The 22,211-nt window shown below is 31.5% G+C and overlaps 1 protein-coding gene across 1 annotated transcript; it reads left to right on the plus strand.

Moving 5' to 3' along the window:
- The first annotated feature begins 4,553 nt into the window (after positions 1 to 4,553).
- Positions 4,554 to 6,419, plus strand: LOC107475812 (uncharacterized). Its single transcript, XM_052257950.1, has 4 exons — positions 4,554 to 4,583; positions 4,670 to 5,503; positions 5,807 to 6,265; positions 6,360 to 6,419. Exons 1-4 carry the CDS (start codon positions 4,554 to 4,556, stop codon positions 6,417 to 6,419), a joined length of 1,383 nt encoding a protein of 460 aa, XP_052113910.1.
- The last annotated feature ends 15,792 nt before the right edge of the window (positions 6,420 to 22,211 follow it).

Below are 22,211 nucleotides of genomic sequence, written 5' to 3' on the forward strand. Positions count from 1 at the left end.
CAAATTTGAAAATATTCAAAACAGAAAATACCAATGAAGAAGAAAAAGCATTGTTATCAACTGAAAAGGTAAAGTGATTAGCAAAACTTATGATTTTATTATCTTCTCTAATTCATATCTACCACATCATTGCAATGACCTCGTAGACATCAGGCATAAATTGAAAGGGAATCTATTATTAAGTACGCTGCTTAACCAGAATTAATAGGGAAATATTCATTTATATTAAAATTCAATGTGAAAAATGTAAAAACTTAACTTTTAGCCAGTTAATATTAGTTTTTTGTCAGTTTTAAAAATATATATTTTTAAAAAAAATTAGGGTTTAAAATTTATAATTTAGAATTTATTATTAAAAATTTATGATTTAGAATTTAAAATTTAAAATAAAATAATTTTAAAAATTAACTAATGCTAGGTGAAAAAAAAGTTAATTTCCTAGTATGGCTCTAAAACTATTCATATGGATACACATAATAAAAAGATATTTCCTAGCGCTACTTGTTTTGAATATAAAACACAGAATTGTATGAAACGGTAAATTTATATGCATTTAATATCATCAAATCTTCGAAAAAAAAATTTATTTTACTTTTGTATTCTTAAGTCTTAATAAATGTTTTAGAGAGTAAAAAAGAAAACAAATATTTTAGAGACATTTATTAGTCAATATACCTTTTTTTTTTTACTAGTCAATATACCCTTTAAGTCATTTTTTTTATTTGCTGTAAGTTTTCATAATATTCTCTTAATACCTAGGTTGTTTTTGGATAGTATTTCAAAGATAGAAATACAAGAAGTAATACATAATAGAGATAAAAAATAACTTGAAAGTCAGACATGGACAAAACATTTTTTTATTTTCTATACTTTCTAAAAATAATAAATACATAATATGTGTTTTTCTTGTGTGTCTAAATATGGAAAGAAACAAAGTAAACACCTATATCCGAGCGGATGATTTGCTGAAGATCAACACAAGGCTCAAACCAAATAACGTGATTAAAGTTACTCTTGGCACCATATCTAGTCATCCAATTCGCAGCTCTATTTGCTTCTCGGGACACCCACTCAACGTGAACAAGCCAAGGACGAGATAAAAACGCCTGAATCTTGTGAACCAAATCTGTTACTTCAGATGAATACCTACTTGTAAGCACATGCATGATGAGCAGAATGTCAAGACAATCCGTTTCGCATATAATATCTTTCAAACCGCAATTCCAAACTAAAACCAGCCCCCTCCAAACAGCAAATAATTCACACCTGATAAATTATGGGGGAAATGCTTCTAGAGCGGCTCGAGATCATATCTCCCTTAAGAATCTCTAATAATACACCAAATCCCGCTAAATTTGAATCCAGATACAAGCTTGCATCACAATTAACTTTAAAATTGTTGCCTACCGGTGGTTCCCAACACAGGCAATTTCAGAGGGACCTAAAGGCATTGTTTCGATTCCTGTAAACCTGTAAGTCCTTGGCGGTAACTCTGGTCAAGGCAACAACCTTGTGGTTTGTCCAAGGGTTGTCAGTATTGAATATGTCATTGCACCTATGTCTCCATACCCACCAAGTCCTGCACCAAAAGACGCCTCATTGTTAGCCAAGGCCTTCTGAAACCACTCTTCAAGAGCAGTACCAGCCATCGAGTCCAGGATAATAGGATCCAACATATGCCAAATTGCCTTTGATCGTTCACAATCTCTAAGGCAATGCTCCATAGTCTCATGCGCCTTGTTACATCTCTTACACATATCTGAAGAAGCTAAATGCCGCTTGAATCGAAAGGTCTCCATTGGTAGAGCATCATGTAAGCCAAGCCACATAGTAAATTTGAATTTCTCCAGAATATTTGTATTCCACAACCAGTTCAAGTTACTATTGGCATTCCAATTTAATGTTTTCTCTAATAACCATCTATAACCCTCTCTTGCACTATATTTTTTTGTTGCTGCAGGCCACTACTCACACTGTGGCTCCAACTTAGTCGAACTAGGATATCTCAGACCATAAATAAACTGTTTAATCTCATGCTGAATAAGCGTGGTAAGACTATCAACTTCCCAATACACCATTTTCCACAAATCAAACACTATGAAATCTGATTCAGAAAATGTACATAAGGAATAAGGTTGCAAAGCTTACCAAGAGGAGTCCACTCATCATACCAAACTGATTTGTGGATATCCCCAATATTCCAATGAAGCCCTTCTTTGATATGCTCATAGGCACTAACAATGTTCTTCCACGTAGCTGATGAAGAATTTCTACTATTTTTGTTCATACCAGATTGATTCCTGAGATATTTATGCTTCAGAACCTGCACCCACAACTTCTCACTATTATTTAGACAATCCCATACCAACTTTTTGAGAAGCGCCATGTTAGCATAGGAACAATCCCTAATACCTAATCCTCCTGTCCTTTTAGGAGTTATGGCGACCTCTCACCTGACCAGAGACAGCCCTTTGCTGGTCGCTTGGCCTTTCCACAAGAACTGTCTCATCAATGAATCAACTTTATTACATTTATATTTCGAGAGAAGAGAAATTTGCATTTCATAAATCGGGATAGAGGCCATAACCAATTTAACAAGACAAAGCCTCCTTGCCTTATTTAGCAGGCATCCTTTTCAACTGGAGAGCTTTCTCGAAATTTTTTCAATAACTTCCTAAGCCATCTTCCTGGAAGCTCTGGCATGACTGATGTGAATTCTCATATATTTACCCAAATCATTGCAGAACCGGATGTTAGAGACCCCTGAGAGAACCTCTTTTCTCCTCTCCGAAACCCTTTTGAAACACTGGACCTTTGACTTATGAAGATTTACCTTCAAACCTGACGCTCTATAAAACAAGTCCAGGCAATGCATAACTTCTATTACTTGAGCTTTCAATTCCTTACAGAAAAGTAAAAGATCATCTGCAAACATCAAATGAGAGAGTCGTGGTCCGTTCCTAGAAACCGCTACTAGGTTCCACAAACCTTGAGAAACTCTATGAGAGATAAAGTAGGCAAGCATTTTCATACAGAGTACAATTAGATAAGGAGACATGGGATCTCCTTGCCTCAACCCTCTCTTTGGATTGAAATTTTTGAGCCTGTTCCCATTTCACAAAATCGCCAACGAAGAGGAAGTCACACAATTCAATATAAGATTAATAGTAGCCTTTGAAAACCCAAACCAGACCAAAGTAGCTTCCAAAAAACGCCAGTCTATCCTGTTATAAGCTTTTTCCAATCTTAAACGCCATGGTCCCTTTTCGAGACTTAGTGTTCCTCGTGAAGTGTATAATCTCCTGAGTAATGATAATATTCTCTGTGGTTCCTCTTCCTGAAATGAACCCTCCTTGAAAAGGACCAATGATCTCCGACAGGAAAGGTCTGAACATGTCAACTAGAACCTTTGTGACAATTTTATAAATTACATTACATAAGCTAATAGGCTGAAATTCCCGTAAAGAAGAGGAAACTTTCACTTTAGAAATTAGAACAACGAGAGTATCGAAAATAGCCGCATTCATCGGCTCACCTTCAAAAGATCACTTGACTAGTCCACACACATCATTACTAAGAGAATCCCAAAATTTTTTGTAGAAAATTGCTTGAAATTTATCTGACTCTAAAACTTTAAATGAATTCATGGTTATCACAGCTTTTTCCTCTTGAGACCGTCATAATGCTAAACAGTCCATTTTTTTCGTCAATATGTATAGCATAATAAATATTAACTTAGTATTTATGTATGTAGTTAATGGTTAATAGATCATTTTTCGATAAATAATAGTTGATACTTGATAGACATCTCTGTATGGATTTAGATCTTCTAAATTTTAGATTTTCACTTTAGAAGATAAAATTAAATCTCTTATTATTGAATGTTTTCTCTCTCATATTTTCTCTTGGTCCCACTTATGAAATAAATAGTGATAGATCATACTTTACCCTCTAAAATAAATTTCAAAATTTAGAGAATCCAAATCCTCTCTGTATATACCTGTTTTTGAATGAAATAAAAGCAATGGAGTCTTTCTCTTGGTTTTTATATTTTAGTTAAAGGATAAAATATATTTTTTGTCTTGACAAAAATTTTAAAAATATTTTTAAGTTTTTTTTGTTTTAATTTTGTCTCAAAAATTTTTAATTTGCATCAAATATATTTTTGATAGTTAAATTTTTAAAAAATTTAAGATCAATCTAACAATAATGTATGAAAATTATGCTTGATTTATTTGTATCCAGAATTATTCTTATAAAATTGTTGTTTAATTAATCTTAAAATTTTTAAAATTTTTTTGTCAAATTTCAAAAACAAAAACTATATTTTATCCTTCACCAAATTAGAATACAGATACCAGTACCCTTTAGGAAAAAAGCTCCAAATCAGCTATTCAGGTGGCAGCACCCTCAATCGCAATCGATCTAAACAACTCCCTTGCAATATATAAGGCCATTAGTCGGTAATCTTTTTTCTTCCCATTTTAGATAAACTATCGACGGATCACATATTATAGGTATTTTATTAAGGACGTATCATCGTTTTACTTTTAATGGTCTTGGATAGCTGTAATTGGAGTTTGGTAATCAGTTTTTGGATTGAAAAAGTGAGAAAACATAGGAAATCAGAAGATTGATAACATTTAAATATTTTTAAATTGATGTATAGGTAATTTCCAAGTTGGAGCATCTGGATATCGGCTCAAAAGAAGTGCAGTGGTTAATGAGCAACAGAGACAAGTACCGCTTTACCTCTTTGAAACAACTTTACTTGCAGGATTGGCAGAGTGATCATGACGAGACTCTATACTGCTTCCTCCACACCATTCCTAATCTACAAATCTTTGAATTGAGAGGTAATCATAACATTAGAGAGTTCGTGCCAAGTGGAAACACCGCACCGAAGCAAAGATTGGGAACCGTATTACTTCTTAAGGAATTAACTTTGAATGCACATAATATGGAGGATATTGGATTTGAAAGAGATCCTGCTCTTCAGAGATCACTGCACCTCTTGGTCTTAATAGATTGTCGCAGATTGAGGAGGTTGGCACATTCCTCGGTGTCCTTCACTCACTTGACATACTTGCAAGTGTCGCGGTGTTATGAATTGAAAACTCTAATGACATGCTCAACAGCAAAGAGCTTGGTTCAACTCACCACCTTGAAGGTACAGTATTGTCTTCAATTAAATGAAATAGTTACCAAGGATGAGCAGGAAAATGACGAGGGGATTAAAATTGTCTTTGCCAACTTGATAACTATACAACTGACACGACTAAGCAACCTCACAAGTTTCTGTAGCAACTCGAATTGTGAGTTTTCGGTGCCATTGTTGGAAAAGTTGACTCTGAAATATTGCCCCAAGATGAAAACGTTCACCGCAAAGCACATAGCAGCACCCAAGCTACAAAACGTACTTGCCACTGAAAGTGGTGAAAAAGAGAAAGCGTATTGGAAAGGTGACTTGAATGCCACCGTTCAAATGGTGTTTGCAGATAAGGTACCTTCTACTCCCTCGTTTAAATGCTACTTTTCCATGTCTTATGATGTTCTCTTCTTAATTGTGCTCTTCCTTCATATTAATCCCCTTCTCCTTGGATTTCGTACATTGCTAAGTATCAATATATTTTAAAAGTCTACATAAGGAGGGGGGGAAAAAAATTAATGCCCCGATCATTTATATGGCTCATCATAGACATATTTAAATAGTATTATTGAAACACTACCAAAAAATGCGAATTTTGAAAACACTTGGTAAAAGCAAACAAGTGATTCCTTTTCTTTTCCAATCATTATTTTATAGGTTCATTTGGAGCTTTCCAATCACTCAGAGCTAAAACAAGTATGGCATGACAAAACCTTGGTGCAAGTGAACAGGTTTCAGAATGTAAAATCTTTGGTTGTGAAGGGATGTAGTGATATTGTACATGTAATTCCATTTCATTTGCTTCATTGCTTTAAGAATTTGGAAGATCTGCAAGTATCCGATTGCAATGAAGTGCAGGTCATCTTTAATCTGGATGACAGTAGCAATAAGGTGACAAAAGCAATGGGGATGACTCGTTTGAAAAAATTATCTTTAAAGAATCTACCAAATTTGGAACATGTATGGAATACAGATCCTAAAGGAATTATTCACCTTCAAACTCTGAAAGATTTGAATGTTGATGGATGTGATAGTCTTGAATATGTGTTTCTATCATCCATGGCTAAAGATCTTGTCATACTGGAAAATCTTTCAATAAAAAATTGTGAACAGTTGGTAAAAATTTTCGCAGAAGAAAAAGCAGCCTCAGAATTAGAAGACACCGCTATAACGATTGTGTTTGATTCTTTAAATTCTTTGTACCTAACAGGAGTGCCACTGCTCAAATACTTTTATCGGGGACTACACAAACTTCAATTTCCGAAGCTAAAGACACTAAATATACAAGCCTATAAATAGATGATACTCAATTGTCAAGAGGCAGAGGTTTTCGTAGATCAACAAATTTTAATTCCCCTCGAACAGGTATATCTTATAACGACTTTCTTTATAAATTTATTGAAATCAGTTTAGATATAGACAATGACATAAATTTATATAACGTAGCAAAAATTATTGGTGAATGATGAGGAACAAGTAAACAACAGTATAATAAAGTACAAAAACCACATTGTCCGGTGTTATAGATATTAAAAAAAACTTTTTATTGCTTTTGTCCTCCTTTTTCTTTAAAAAAATCTTTCACCAAGAAAAGTTACTATCCATGTATTTATCTATTTATATTATATCTATCCATCTATTTATATATTATATAAAAACTAATATCAATATTATCACACAATAAAAAGTTAACAACTTGACATTTTACCATTCTATAATTTTGCCACATAAGTATTATTTTTCTTGCTTTACCATCCAAATTTATTTTTTTTATCTTAATATTTTTAGAAACGGTTACAGTTGCATTCATTTTCCTCATTAAATATAATTATTAACTCACTAATTATCTTCATTAACTATACACAATATACAATAATTATACTACGTGTGCATTAAAATTAGCCATTAAAATCAATCACCAATATAAAATATATATTAGAATATAAATATACATTAAAAATAAATTAAACCACATATATATTTGATGGTTTTCAGTGGCTAAGAGAAGGGGGGTTGAATCTTAGCCCTCTTTTTTCTTGGTTACACTTTCTGGTCTTTGAGGAGACTTTTTTATTTTTATCTCGTCCCTAGCCACGAGACTTTTATTTTTGTCTCGTCACTTGGCATGAGATATTTTTGGTTTTAGCTCCTGTGCAGCAGAAACAGAAATGGAGTAGAAGAGAGAGAAAATTACACCCAGATATATCCTGGTTTAGCTGCTAAGTGCAGTGCAGCCTACATCCAGTCTCCATCACAACAATAATGGAATTTCACTATAATATTCCTGATTACAAACTGTAAAGTGCTAACCCAACTTACAAGGAGATTCCCACAGAATCATGAAACACAACATAGATGAACAAATGAACTATATGGACATCTATGGCTTTTTCTTTTAATTTTACACTCTTTGCCTTTTTCGGCTCTATGGCTTTTTCATACAAACCTCACTGTTTGCCTTTTTCCATGAGACTCAAGACATGACAAAATTAAACAGAAAAATTACAAAACAGAATACATTGAAGGAGAAGAAAATCTGTAAGCTTAGGTAGCTCTGAGACTTCTGTGCCTTGCACTCTCAATGCTTACTTCTAACTCCTTGCTTCAAACCGTGGCTGTTCACCCTTTTTTATAGAAGAGTGAAGCCTCCACAGTTGAAACCAAAAACCAAGCTTAACTTCTTTTCCTTCACACAAACCGGTTCGGCCAGTGAGAGAGAAGAGGTAATCATGCAAAACCCAACATGCAAATACCTCTAGTCCTTTCTTGGTCATCACTCTTCATCAATCCGAGGGCTCCATTCTTGGCTTGCTCTCCAAGATGGATTTCTGGCCCTTGATGCTTCATGACGATGATAGCTTCATCTGCTCCAATCTCTGCCTCCTCCATCACTTCGCCACTCTAGCTACTTCCTGTGGTGGTTGAGCAGAATCAGAGACAAGCCATCCCTCCAAGATTTTCTCCTTGCTGGCCGAATCTCCTTCTACCATTTTTGGTATGAAGAAACCAAGATCTCATCACAATATCTTACCACAAGTGAATGAGAATTTTAGCCACAGCATACTTTATGTTTTCTTTTTCTTGCCATCATTGTGATGGTCTTTAACTTGCTCCTAGCTTTAACTTGATAGCTTGCAAAAGCTTCCATGGTAGCTGTGATGGAAGTGACCGAAAATGAGAGAAGAGATGAGAGAGAAGATAAAGTAGAAATAAAAGCATGTAATGGATTTGAATAAAGTAAAACAAGCTGAACTAATTCCTACTCCCCTTTTCTTTCTTGGTGGCGTATAGCATTAATGAGCCATCAAATCAATTGAATAATCTCTCTCATGTTTTCAATACAAGTATTAACTCTTCTTGATAAATTTTAAATTCCATCACTTGATTAAAAGAATATGTTGGAAGCATGAACCAAAACTTTTGCTTTCTTCTCAAAATTGATTTCGGACCAACTTTAATGGTCTTGGAGCATGAGATTTAATTGGGCTTGTATCACAAATTCTGGCCCAATAACAAGAATAATAATTCAGCCACAACAAATAAAATATTTTTGCATCAATGCTAAATGAATTCACACTTGGGCTTGCATCATATCATTTTTATTTTCGGCCCAATTATAAAACTCGCATCACAAAATTCTTAATTAACATATGTTTAATGAAAATCAAATTAATAATTTTGTAATTAATTATTTCAATAATGTTTGTTCATCGTCAAAATTAAATTAAAATTTTTCAAACTCATCAATATTTATACACAACTACATTAGTAACTAATTTTAATGTACAAATAATATTTTTGCACAATATATTCTCTCTCGTTCTCACTCATTCTCCCAGAATCATGGCCACCAAATTTATTTTCTCAATTTTATACTGACTTCTACTCATATATAACTATTTATTTATATCATATAAAAATTGATACTAAGATCATTCTATATTCAAGTAATGACATATAAATTACTTAAAATTTTGTTATGTCAACATATTATTGTAAATGTCATTCTATTACAAAACCAAATATATCTCTTTTAATTTCAAAACTAATTTTTATAACAATTCTCACAATAATTAACAAGATAGCTCTTTGTAATTAAAATTTCCTCTTAATAATGTTAAATGTCATCTTAATTATTCAATACACATTTTATAATGATTCTCACAATAATTAACAAGGTGTTCCTCACCTGTACCTAAAATCTTCTCTTAATAACATTAAATCTCTTATTAATTAGTTAATTTATATTTTATAAAACACATAATTTATAATTTACATGCATACATATATTAGAGACAGTCTTATGATTAATTTTAAATATTATATTTTATTTCAATTGAGCATCTCTTAAAAAGGGTCTCCATCTTAGTTTTATACATTTTTGCTTTTTTTTTTTGGTCTCTTTTACTTAGTGTAATTTGATTCTTTTATCATGGGTTTTTTTTTCGAAATCCTTTTTTTGCTTTTTACCCATTGTATTCTAATGTCTGTTGTGAATATGTTAATTAAAAAATGTTTGTCGTTGGCATTTGGCATGTTTCTAATTTCTATGTGAACAAAATATATTTAACTTTTATACTTTTTCATATTTAACTTATATAATACGAAACTAACTATAATAATATTAGATGAAATTACAACTTCTATTTGGTTTTTTATAACAGTAAATTATAATGAGTGATAATCAAAATAAAAAATGAAAAAATATTATATAAAATTACTAACAAAATACTTAAAGAATCATTCACATTTTATTTTACTTGTATTTATACTTTAGTATAGTACTTAGGTTTTAGTATAAGATCATTAGAAATAGTGATCATCACTAGTTTAAAAAACTAATTTTTAAATTAGTTCAGAAAGTTGTTTAATGTTATTTTATTATTTATATTTTAATTTTATCCAACGAAAATTGTAATTTATTTGTACTTATCAAAACTATGAATAATATAGATATACGGAGTTTTAACTTTTTTAATAGAAATTAGTAAAGATAATTTTAGAGATTACACAAATAATTACTTTGCATAAAGTCTTAGTTTAATGTTCATAGATTCGCAATGTATATTTTCGTATAATTAAGCCCCCACAATTTAACAAATATACTTTTTAAAAAATAATTTTTTATTTGTATTCATAGTTATTTATTTAAAATTATTTTTATAATATTTATTATTCATTTTTATTATTTATTCAAGTCTGCGTGTTGCTCAGATCTCATTCTAGTTAGTAACAACTAACAAGAAGTTATTTACTTTAAGAAAGTGATCTGTGTTTTTTCCTCCTGCCAAGTATCATATTTATTTTATCGGGAGAGAAACTATTTTAATTTTGTAGCTAGTAATATTTAATTTGATGTTAGAGCAAAATATTTTACATTAATTATACATAAAAATTATATATAAATTTATTTAAATTTTTTTAAACATTCTGACTTTTTTACCAGTTGATATTTTTATGGATGTGCATATAGTATAATTTTTATTATAGGATTACTTTATCATTTTTGTTATAGTAAACTGAAATTAGAGCTTCGTATGATAAGAAAAAAAAAACTAAAATTTGATATTATTTTATCAAAAAATAAATTTGCTCCTCAATAATAAGAGAATGATAATAATTTAGTTTCCAATTTTTGTTAAAATATTAATTAAATCATTAAAAGATAAAAATATAGATCGAACTAATCTAAATAAAAAGGTTTTTATATACCCTCTTTTAAAAAGGAAAAAAAATTGTCATGTTCTACCTTATAACAGGAGATATATTTAATGAAAAAACTTCTTAGTTATCCAAATTCTGTTCCCATGTGACTTCTAAATTTGTTCTAACGTGTCATTAAGGTCTATATGAATTATATTATGGAAAAGTATATGTAACATTGAACAAATTTTAAATCAATCAAGTATGGAACAACTTAATTAATTATAAATATAGTAATTAATTTTATTTATTTATGATTTAAAATATTAATTATTAAACATTTTACCACATTTAAATTAGGAGGAGATACGTTCAGTATCATTACAACGTGAATCACAGAAATTGATTCAATTAACTTCCTGTCTTTTTACTCTCCTTCCCTCTCCAAATACCTAAAATATGATAAATTAAAAAACAGATTTTGAACCATCTAATTTATAATAAAAAAAAACATCCTAATACCTAGTATAAGCACCACCATCCACATAAAAATTTTGAATTCATCCAAAGACATTGGCTAAAACCATCTTAGTTCTTTAGCATTATTGTTATATTATTTATTCTCTGTTAAGTTCTCAAACTAATTTATTTTATTTTAAAAATGAGTCAATTCCTATTGATAGCGGTCTATAATATTCCTTATCTATTTTCCTTGTTAGGTTAATCTTCTATTTCAGAGCTTGGAGGAATTATCATTTCATATGAGAGCCGCCAAGTTGACTTGGAAATAAAAGTTTTGGAAATTTGAATTTGTATATTCAGAAGAAAGGGTTGAAGAGGTGGTATTTGAGGAAAAACCTAAGGCTGATTATGTTCAACTCCTATCGCATCTCGATCTCAAAGGGTTAACCATCTCTTCTCTTTATAAACTCAAATCCATTGGTTTGGAGCACTCTTGGATACACCCCATCCTTGATAATATCCAAACATTGGAAGTGAAGTGGTGTTATGATATAAAGAACTTAGTAGCAAGCAAGGTGTCTTTCTCTAGTCTGACGAAATTGGTTGTATATAGTTGCTTTGGTTTGTTGTATGTGTTCACATCTTCAACAGCAGAAAGTTTGAGTCAACTCAAGCATATGGAGATAAGCAATTGTAGATCAATGCGAGAGATAATATGCAAAGAGGATGATGAATCTAATGAGAACATAATATTTGAGCAGCTTCAGGTTTTGCATCTTAACAACCTGCCAATGCTGAGATGGTTATACTCAGGCAAACGTACTTTGTGTTTTCCATCATTGCAACACTTATCCATCTTTGGCCGCACACTCTGGAGGATGACAACATTCTGTCCCCACATTCACATAATAAATCCAAATTCAGTCAAGTTTCGCTCAGGACAACGCTCCTGGAATGAATATGAAGTCCAATGGGAAGATAATGTTAATGCCACCATTCGCAAGATGAATAACAAAAAAGTACGTCTTTTATTCTTTCAAAATTAAAAATCATTCTATTAAAAAATGTTATATTATAAATTATATTATTCGTATAATAGACAGAAAATAAACAAATTCCAGGTATATTATATTAGATGAGGAGAGTTTACGTTATTGCAACTTCCTTTTTATCTCATACCAAATTTTATTTAGTGCTCTTTTTTATTGAAATGTTCAATAACAACCTTACTTTGATATTGTTTAATCTTATTATTATTAATACTATTTAAAATTAAAAAAATGGTCTTTTTTATATCATGGTATACATCTTTTATTTAGGTAATAAAACTTTTGAAATTCCATGACTTTATTTAATTTCTATTTGACTTCTTTTACAATATCTTTGGTCACTATATTTTTGTAACCTGTAGGATCTTAAAAAATAAGTATTGCAAATAATTATAACCCTATAAAAAAAATTAAAATTTACATTCAATAAATGCTTTTTAAATTGTTATAATCATATATAATGCGCGGCAAATAAGAATTCATCTATAAACATTTTTAAATTAAATGATTTATCTATCTAATTAAATCTATATGTCATGCTATATTAGAAGATTAATTTATTTTAAAAATTTTGATAACTTACAATATATCTTAATAGGGATTCGAATTAAGGAGTTGATGCACGAATTTTTTCTTTTTATAAATTATCCTTCATCATTATATATATCAGTAAGATGACAAGAAATAATGAGTGGCATTAGACAAAATGGAACAATAGTAGCATCTTTCTATTATAAATTATATTATAGGAAATTTTTAAATGATAAAATTTTCAAATCAAATCAAATGGTTCCTGACTAGAACTCGACTATGCAGTAAAACAAAATAAGAGAGAAAAGGTTCTATGTTAGCAATTTTGGACACTAACATGGAGTAATTATGTTTCTTGTTTTCCATGTGTAGATTGAACTCAGAGACAATCTATATTTTCAAGAGATGTGGCATGGCTCATTGCAGGTCCCTGAAGCATGCTTCAGTAATTTGGAGTCATTGGTTGTGCATCAATGTGAATTTTTATCGGAAGTAATACCTGCTCATTTACTTCCTTTTTTAAATAACCTCCAAAACTTGGAAGTTAAGATGTGTAGTTCTGTGAAAACTATATTTGATGTGAAATGCATAACAAAAGGCAAGACACTCCTCCCAATTAAATTTTCACTCAAGGAGTTGGTATTAGAAAAGCTGCCGAATTTGGATAGCATTTGGAATGACGATCCTGATGGGTTACTCAATTTTCAACTTCAACAAGAAGTACGTGTTGATACATGTAAAAGCCTCACAAGCTTGTTCCCAAAATCAGTAGCCAAGGATCTTGTCAATCTTAAGAATCTAGAGTTGAGACATTGTGAAAACTTGGTGGAAATCGTTGCAGGGATTGAAGCAACACCGGAAAGAGCAATTACAGGCTTTATTAAATTCCCTAATTTGACTTCATTGACACTGTTGGATTTGCCAAGATTCGGTTGTTTTTATTGTTCATTTCATTGTGACCTGTTGAAGACACTGAATGCCCATGATCCACAAATTGAAGTTGAAGACCAAGTCTGTTTCAAAGAGGTACTTATTAATCGAGTTTTGACTAATTTTTATGATATACATTTTCTTTATTTTTTATTATAATTGTGCGATTGTTTTATTTTTTTACATGAGACTACTAATGACTAATAACTGTGCATTAAAATTTTGTACTATAACCTGGTGAGTTGTATTATATGACAATGCGTATATATTCTTCATTACTGTATGATTATATGTAAAAGTAATTTCTTTAATATTTCATCAGTCTTCAAAATATGTTGGTGGATATGTTTGGCTTTGGCCGGCCAGCATAAGGATTAAGGAGTCTACATATTCATTCCCATTCTAAATAATGAATACCACTAATAATTGGTTAAAGTTGTGTAATTGGTATATTTAAACATCAGAAACAAATAAACAGACAATTCAATTTAAAGATAAAAAATAAAAGGGTAAAATATATTTTTTGTCCCTAAAATTTGGCAAAAGTTTTAAAAATACTCCTAAGTTTTATTTTGTTTCAATTTTGTCTCAAAAATTTTTTATTTGCATTAAATATACTCTCGACGGCTAAATTTTCAAAAAAATTTGAGACCAATCTAGCAATAATGTATGAAAATTATGCTTGATTTGCTTGTATTGAGGGTTGTTCTTATGAAATTATTGTTGAATTGGTTTTAAATTTTTTGAATAATTAGCCGTCAGGGATATATTTTATACAAATCGAAAACTTTGATAAAATTGAAACAAAATAAAACTTAGGAGTATTTTTAAAATTTTTGTCAAACTTTAGGGACAAAAAATTATTCTTTACCCAAAATAAAATTAATATACTGTACAATATTAATAAAACAATGGCCATGATCCACAAATTGAAGAACAAGTCTGGTTCAAAGAGGTAACTAATTATGTGATTTTTTTATTTCCTACATGAGACTGCTAATGGTTTATAAAGTTGCATTAAAAAATTCGTAATATAAAATCCTGGTGAGTTGTCTTGTATGACAATGCCTATATATATATTCTCCATTACAGCTGTATGGTTTATATGTAAAAGTAATTTATTTTATATTTTCTTTCATATGTTTTCAAAATACTTTGGTGGATAGGTTTGGCTAGCCAGCATTCTGAGTCTGTATATTCATTCCCACTATAAAAAATAATACCATTAATAATTCATTAAAGTTGTGTAATGTGTATATTTAAAAATTAGAAACAAATAAAAACACTCCATTCAATCTAAAGATAAAAATATAAAATAAATATATAGTAACAATATAAGAAATAAAATGGATCTTATGGTCGATGAAGAGCTAATGGGAAGACAACATTATGAAATCTATAAAGTATTCGTTCTGCTTAGTCATCAAACTTTAAAGGATCCAAATCCATATATATATATATATACATGGAATCTACTATGATAAATTTTTATGATATAAGACGAGTCTTAATTTTCTGTGCATCATTGTCTTCTATTAGTTATGTTGAGTTATTTCTATAATTTCCTTTTTTCTTTTTAGTCAGAGTTACTTCTCTTGCTTTCATTATTAATGACCTCATTTCCTCTGATTAGGTTACTCCAAAACTAATCAACTTGTTGCTTGGTGAAAAAGAAGCAAAGATGATTGGACATGAAGGATGCCAGGAAAGTCACTTTCACAACATAAATGTTTCTGATATGCAGCTTTAATGTTAAGTTTGTGTCTGATGAACTTCCATACACATTTCTCAAAAAGTTGCCCAATATAGAGAATCTCGAAGTGAATAATAGCTCCATAAAGGAAATATTATGCTCTGGAATATCTAGTTTGGATTGTGCCCAATTTTTGTCACAGCTGAAAGGATTAAAGTTGGTTTCTCTTTCTAAACTAACTTCCATAGGCTTTGAACACTCTTGGATACAAAATCATCCATTTTCAGCCTAACTTCTTCTCCCATATGTTTCTCCAATCTGACGCATTTGACTGTCTCTAAATGCCATAGTATGACTCATTTGTTCACATCTGCAACAGCTAAAAGTTTGTCTCAACTCAAAGAGATAAAAATATCTAATTGTAAATCCATGCAATGGATTGTGTCTAATGAAGGAGAAGAATCAATTCATGATGAGATAGTATTTGAGCAGCTGCAACAATTACAATTGGAGAGTTTAAAAAACCTCAGAAGATTTTACAATGGGAGTTTTTCCTTAAGCTTTCCATCATTGGAGGAATTGAAAGTAGTTAAGTGCAACAGGATGGGAACTTTCTGCGAAGGCACCATCATTACAAACAAGTTGTCAGAAGTAGTCTTTGATGATAAATTTAGAGCTGATAGAACCCCATTGGAAGTTGATCTCAACTTTACCTTACGTAACACTTACAAGACACTGGTATGTATGGAAGGCAACCCATTGTATAAATTTTTAAATGAATTATTCCTCCACCTCTTTTGATTTCTTTCTGTTTATGTATAAACGTGTGGAAGGTTTCTAGTTAGAATAATAAGATTATACAAGAATTAGAAGAATATATTTGAGTAGTTAAATCTTGTATAAATAGTTAAATACTCAAGATATAAAACAAAAAATTTATGTGATAGTTTTATCTGATGATATGACTTTTTTAAGTGAAAAACAAAAATTTATGAAGATATAAGATATTTAATTTCTAAAAAGGATGTAATAAAAAACGTATACGTAATGAGAATTAAAGTTGGATCAAAATACTAGATTTTGTGTAGTCAATTAACATGTGGGCCGATTAATTTAATATTTTTGTTATATTTCATGCACAGGTTGCAAAATTTGTGAGGGAAGTAAAGAATTTGAAGCTCAACGAACACCCAATGATACATGGAATATGGAATGGTCCATTTCGAGTTCCATCCTTGTGCTTCATCAGATTGAAGATCTTGACTGTGGAAAAATGTGAATTCACATCTATTGTAATACCCTCTCACATATTCAATTTGCTATGCAAATTAGAAGAGTTGGTCGTGCGACAATGTGATTCCGTGACAAACAATATTTGAAGTGACACATGAAGCAAAAGACACAAAGATTAATTCTTTAATGTCCAACTTGAGGAAATTGACTATTGAGCAGCTGCCAAATCTTGAACATATTTGGGATTCAGATCCTACTCAACAAATTAGTTACTTTCAGAGCTTTGAAGAAGTGTACGTGCATGGATGCAACAACCTTCAAAGGTTGTTTCCAATATCTGTAGCCAAAAATTTGAATAAACTTGAGAAACTGGAAATAACAGAGTGTGATAGATTGGTGGAAATTGTTGCAAAGGATGAAGCAGATGTTGAAGGAGCTCCTAAAGAGTTTGCATTGCAAAGCATGACCTCCATAAAACTGTGGTCTTTGCCAGAATTGAAATGTTTCTACCCTGCACCCCACAAGTTAGAATGCCCCAAGCTAGAGGAAGTGCACTTATTCCACTGTGACAAGGTGAAGACATTCGAATGTGAGTCTCAGAGATATCAACATCCACAAGCGGAGAATCAAGCCATTTTTTTGTCAGAAAAGGTTTCATGTCTTGTTAAATTTTATGACATATATCCATCCATGTCATATTAATTATTTTGACCATCATGTATGTAGTATGCTAAATTGGCCATATTTTCTTTTCCTTGTAGGTAATTCCAAACTTAAAGTTTCTAGCACGGAGTAAGGAGGAGATCATGATGATGTGGCATGAGCAGCTTCATGTGAATGACCTTTCAAAATTAGAAGCTCTTCGGTTGCAATGTTTTCATGACGATTCAGATACTTTTCCATATGAAGTACTCCGACAGCTTCCCAACATAGAAAATCTTGCTGTGAATTGTAGCTCTTTTAAAGAGATATTCTGCTCTCAGAGTCCCAACACGGACGACAGCAAAGGAATTCTTCCTGATTTAAAATGTTTGCAGTTGATTAAGCTGTCTAAACTGAAGTCCATTGGATTAGAACATGCATGGATGGATCTCATTTCTAAAAATCTTGAAAAGTTGCTAATAGACCAGTGTTATTGTTTGAGGAGCATAGTACCAAGCAAGGTATCGTTCTCCAGCCTAATAGAATTGAACATATCAAAATGCAATGGTCTTGTGAGTTTGTTCACACCTTCAACAAGCAGAACTTTGCAACAACTGAAGAACATGTCAGTAAAAGATTGTGAATCATTAGAAGAGATAGTGTCAAAAGAGACAGAAGAGTCATCAGAGCTTGTTGAAGAAGAGATAATAGTGTTTCATAAATTGAAAACTCTGTCCCTTTGCTCCCTACCAAACCTTGGAAGGTTTTACAATGGAAACATTGCCTTAAAGTTCCCATTACTGGACAAATTCTCACTAATCAATTGCCAAAAGATGGAGAGCTTTTGTGCAGGTGCTGTCAGTGTCAACAGGTGGACGGAAATTGAATTTAAGAAGAATAAAAAACCAGTATTGTTGGAAGTTGATCTTAACTGTGCTGTACAGCAGGCATTTGAAGGGACGGTATGTATTATATAACTTTCTCTTAAGTTGAAGTTCTTATTACGCTAAAGTTTACTCTCTTCAATTTTATTATACTCTCCAGTCTGCATAATGATTGAATTTGTTAAAATTGATGGTTATCAGTGGCTAAGAGAAGGGGAGATTGAATCTTAGCCCTTTTTTGCTGAGTAACACTTTCTGCCTTTTAAGAATACTTTATGAGATATTTTTGCTTTTTGTCTCGTCACTAGTCAAGAGATATTTTCTTTTTGTCTCGTAAGCAGTGAAGAGATATTTTTCAATTTTGTCTCTTGCGCAACAGAATCAGAAATGGAGTAGAAGAGAAAGAGAGAATCACACCAAGAAGTATCCTGGTTCAGCTGCTAAGTGCAATGCATCCTACATCCAGTCTCCATCACAACAATGATGGAATTTCACTATAATCATGCAGATTATAGACACCAATTCTCCCTAAGAACTACCCTTCCTATCCGGGACAAGTCTAGAATCTATCCCCCAATCCTGAACTTGACTTGGTCACCTACCAAGCTTTCAACTGCTAAGTGCTAACCCAACTTGTAAGAGAATTTCCACAGAATCATGATACACAACACAGATGTACAAAGGACATCTAGGACATCTATGGCTTTTTCTTTAATTTTATATACTCTGCCTTTTTCTGTTCACTGGGTTTTTCTTACAAACCTCACACTGTTTGCCTTTTTCACCATGAGACTCAAGACTGACAAAACTTAAAGAAAATACAAAATAAAACACATTGAAGGAGAAGAACTTCTGTTAACTTGGGTAGATATGAAAACTCTGTGCTTTCTCTCCTTTTCTCAAGCCTTGGCTGTTCACCCTTATTATAGAAGGGGAAGCCTCCAAGGTTGAAACGGTTGAACCGAGCCAACTTCTTCTTCTTCAACACCAAAATCGGTTCGGACAGAGAGAAGAGAGAGGAAACCGAATGCAAAAACCAACACGCAATTACCTCACTCTCATCTCATCTCATCAAGCTTCATCAATTTGAGCCTTCCATCTTGACTTGGTCTCCAAGAAGGATTTTTGACCTTTGATGAACCTTTGATCCTTGACAACTCCATCTGCTCCACTTCTGCTTCCTCCTCCACGTAGCTACAGTAGCTACCTTCTGTGATGGATGAACAAAAAGTAGAGACGAGCCATACCACAGGGATCTTTTTCTCTGACTGACATGGATTTCTTCCATTTTTGGGTATGGAGAGCTTGAGACTTCTTCACCACATCTTACCATTAGTGGCAAAGATCTCAGCCACACCATACTGTAGATCTTCTTTTTGCAAAGGCCATCATCACCTCGGCCTCTTGCGTGTTCATAACTTCACTGCTACAGTGCTTCACCTCTGATAACTTGCTTCCTCTTCTTTTATGTGACATGACCGAAACTAGAGAGAGAAGAGAGAGAGAAGTGAAAAAGCTTTCAATGTAATTGAAGATAGGAATTAAATTGAGTTAATTCTTCACTCCTCGTGCTTAGTAACGTGTGAGAGTAATGATAGCAATCAAATCAATGTAAGCTTTCTGTCTCATGTTGCCGAGGCATGCAATAAATCCAAGTTAATCTAATTTGAATTTCATAACCCATTGAAAGGAAGTAACCGTGGAAAGCATGCACTCAATTTGAATTTGGATCCACCAAAGTAAACTAGTAATAGCAACCGCATGCTCCATTTTCTTTCTTCTATCAATTCGGACCAAGTTTTGTTGGTCTTGTAACAAGGATTATTTTTGGGCTTGCACAATAATTTCCTGGCCCATATGATATAAAACTCAGCCACATATTGTATAGCCTTTTTGCACAAAACTGAATATTAAAATCATATTGGACTTGTTTAATTTTCAGCCCAAACACAAATCCCGCCTTGTGCATGCAGCAACCCATTGGCCAGCGGCAAACCCTTAAATGGAGCTCAGTACCGCGACGGATTAGTCCTTGGCCTGCCGGGTTGGGGGATACCGTGGAAAACCAAAAAAAAAAAAACAAAATTATCAATCAAGACATGTGAATTAAAATTTAATTTAATAATTTTATAATTTATTACTTTTAATAATGTTTGATTATCATCAAATTAATTTTAGAGTTTCCAAACTCATCAAAAATAATTTAGAATACAATTTCCCTTTGCACATTATTTATGCTAATTAAGATGTCATTCATTTTCCCTTTTTATTCATACGGCTCGTTGCCAATTCAGAGATGTAAGCATATAGAAAAGAGAGTTGCCACTAAGCCGGAATGTTTTGTTTCAGTTTGGTCACAAGAAAAATTAACTAAGGTGGCACATACATAGTTTGATTAGTAAAATACTATAATTATTTTTTGCGCAAATCAAATCAAATTAAGTTTTTAATTTAACACCACACCCCATTATGAGTGTTTCAAAAATTCAACAAATTCCTTAGTTATGTTAGTGATTGCAGAGCTACCAAGAGAAAAGATGGTACGTAGGAGGTTGCATAGGATCAATATGAAATTATGTTTCTGCCCAAAGTTTTATGACTTCTATTTAATTGAAGTCTTAGCCACTAGATTCTGTGAGAGAGAAATGGTTAATTAATTACTTAGAGATTTGGTTGGAATGGCATACATCATTCATTCTTTCTTACACTTTCCATTATTATTACACAAATGCTTTTGGATTCAGTAATCACTTCCAACCTCAATTTTGAGTTATTTATTTATTTTGTTGATAGTACATTTTACTTATTATATACCAATATTAAAATTCCTTCAAAAAAGCCTAAACGTATATATTTGTCTGATTTTAACCTAATCATCAGTTAACCTTTATTTATTCTTAATTAAATTTAAAACATTACCAGGATGAATATTTACTTCAAGTCTTCAAGTTAAGTCTTAAGTATCTTTGTTCGAATATAAAATTATTTACATAGTTTATATTCTACTATTTAAATTTTAGAAAAGATACTTCTATGACTAAATAGTATATTACGAAATAATCCGCTGTATTATTGAATCTTGGAATCTGGATGCACTTAAATGAAAGTAACTAAGGGTCCATTTGAAAAATTTTAGAAGTAATTTTTTTTAACTCTTGACTTATGAAAAGTAGTAGTATTAATGTTTGGTTTAATTTTTAAAACTAAATTGCAACTTTCTAAGAAGCTATTTAAGAGCTTATAGAGAAGTTAAAAAAAATGACTTCTCTCATAATACTTCTGCTTTTTATTATATTTCTATAAAATAAGTACTTCTAGAGTTAAAAATCCAAACACAAAATAACTTATTTATAAGTTACTTTTAACAGAGTCATTTATTATTTGTTATTTTATCAAAAGGAAATTAATTAAGTTGGTTACCCAAACTGGGTCTAAGCCTTGAAGTGCTATTTGATTTGTTCTTTGTTCTTCTTTTATTAATTTTATTTTTTAACTATGTTCTGATTGGAGGCAATGATTGGGAAAGGTTCAAAAGCAAAAATTTGATTTGTACTATTATTATTGTTGTTGTTATTGTTATTTTATTGTTATTGTCCAAAACAAAATCTTGTTATGTTTGTCTACTTGCCTTTCTAGTAGATCTAAAATTAAGGTTGAGAGTTATATTACCATCAATTTTTTTTAACTGCATATATTACTTAAGTTTCAATTTTTCATTTTTATTTTATTTTTTTTAAACTAATCCTGTCATATTAACAGTTTTATTAGGCGGAATCTAATTCCAGTAATGAAGTTAGAGACAAAATGAGGATACTCACACGGCCAAGACATTGATGACGAGGAAGGAATACTGTCAAGTTGACTTCTTTTTATGTTGTTTTTTTTTTCCAAAAAAAAAAGAACCACTAAAAAAATTTAAAATTGAAAAAAGCATGTGCAGTGTGGTTATAAATTATTAAAAAAAGAAAAGTGAAAAAAAAAAGAGTGCAAGTGTG

Source organism: Arachis duranensis, chromosome 2 (genome assembly GCF_000817695.3).
Source record: "Arachis duranensis cultivar V14167 chromosome 2, aradu.V14167.gnm2.J7QH, whole genome shotgun sequence".
NCBI classification, from domain to species: Eukaryota; Viridiplantae; Streptophyta; class Magnoliopsida; order Fabales; family Fabaceae; genus Arachis; species Arachis duranensis.

What these genes read in the sequence shown, in the direction of transcription:
- LOC107475812 (XM_052257950.1), top strand. Translation starts at nt 4,554, where the DNA reads ATGGTCTTGGATAGCTGTAATTGGAGTTTG. An exon ending in AAATGGTGTTTGCAGATAAG is followed by an intron (nt 5,504 to 5,806) that starts GTACCTTCTACT and finishes ATTATTTTATAG; the next exon opens with GTTCATTTGGAGCTTTCCAA. An exon ending in TAAAAAATTGTGAACAGTTG is followed by an intron (nt 6,266 to 6,359) that starts GTAAAAATTTTC and finishes TGTACCTAACAG; the next exon opens with GAGTGCCACTGCTCAAATAC.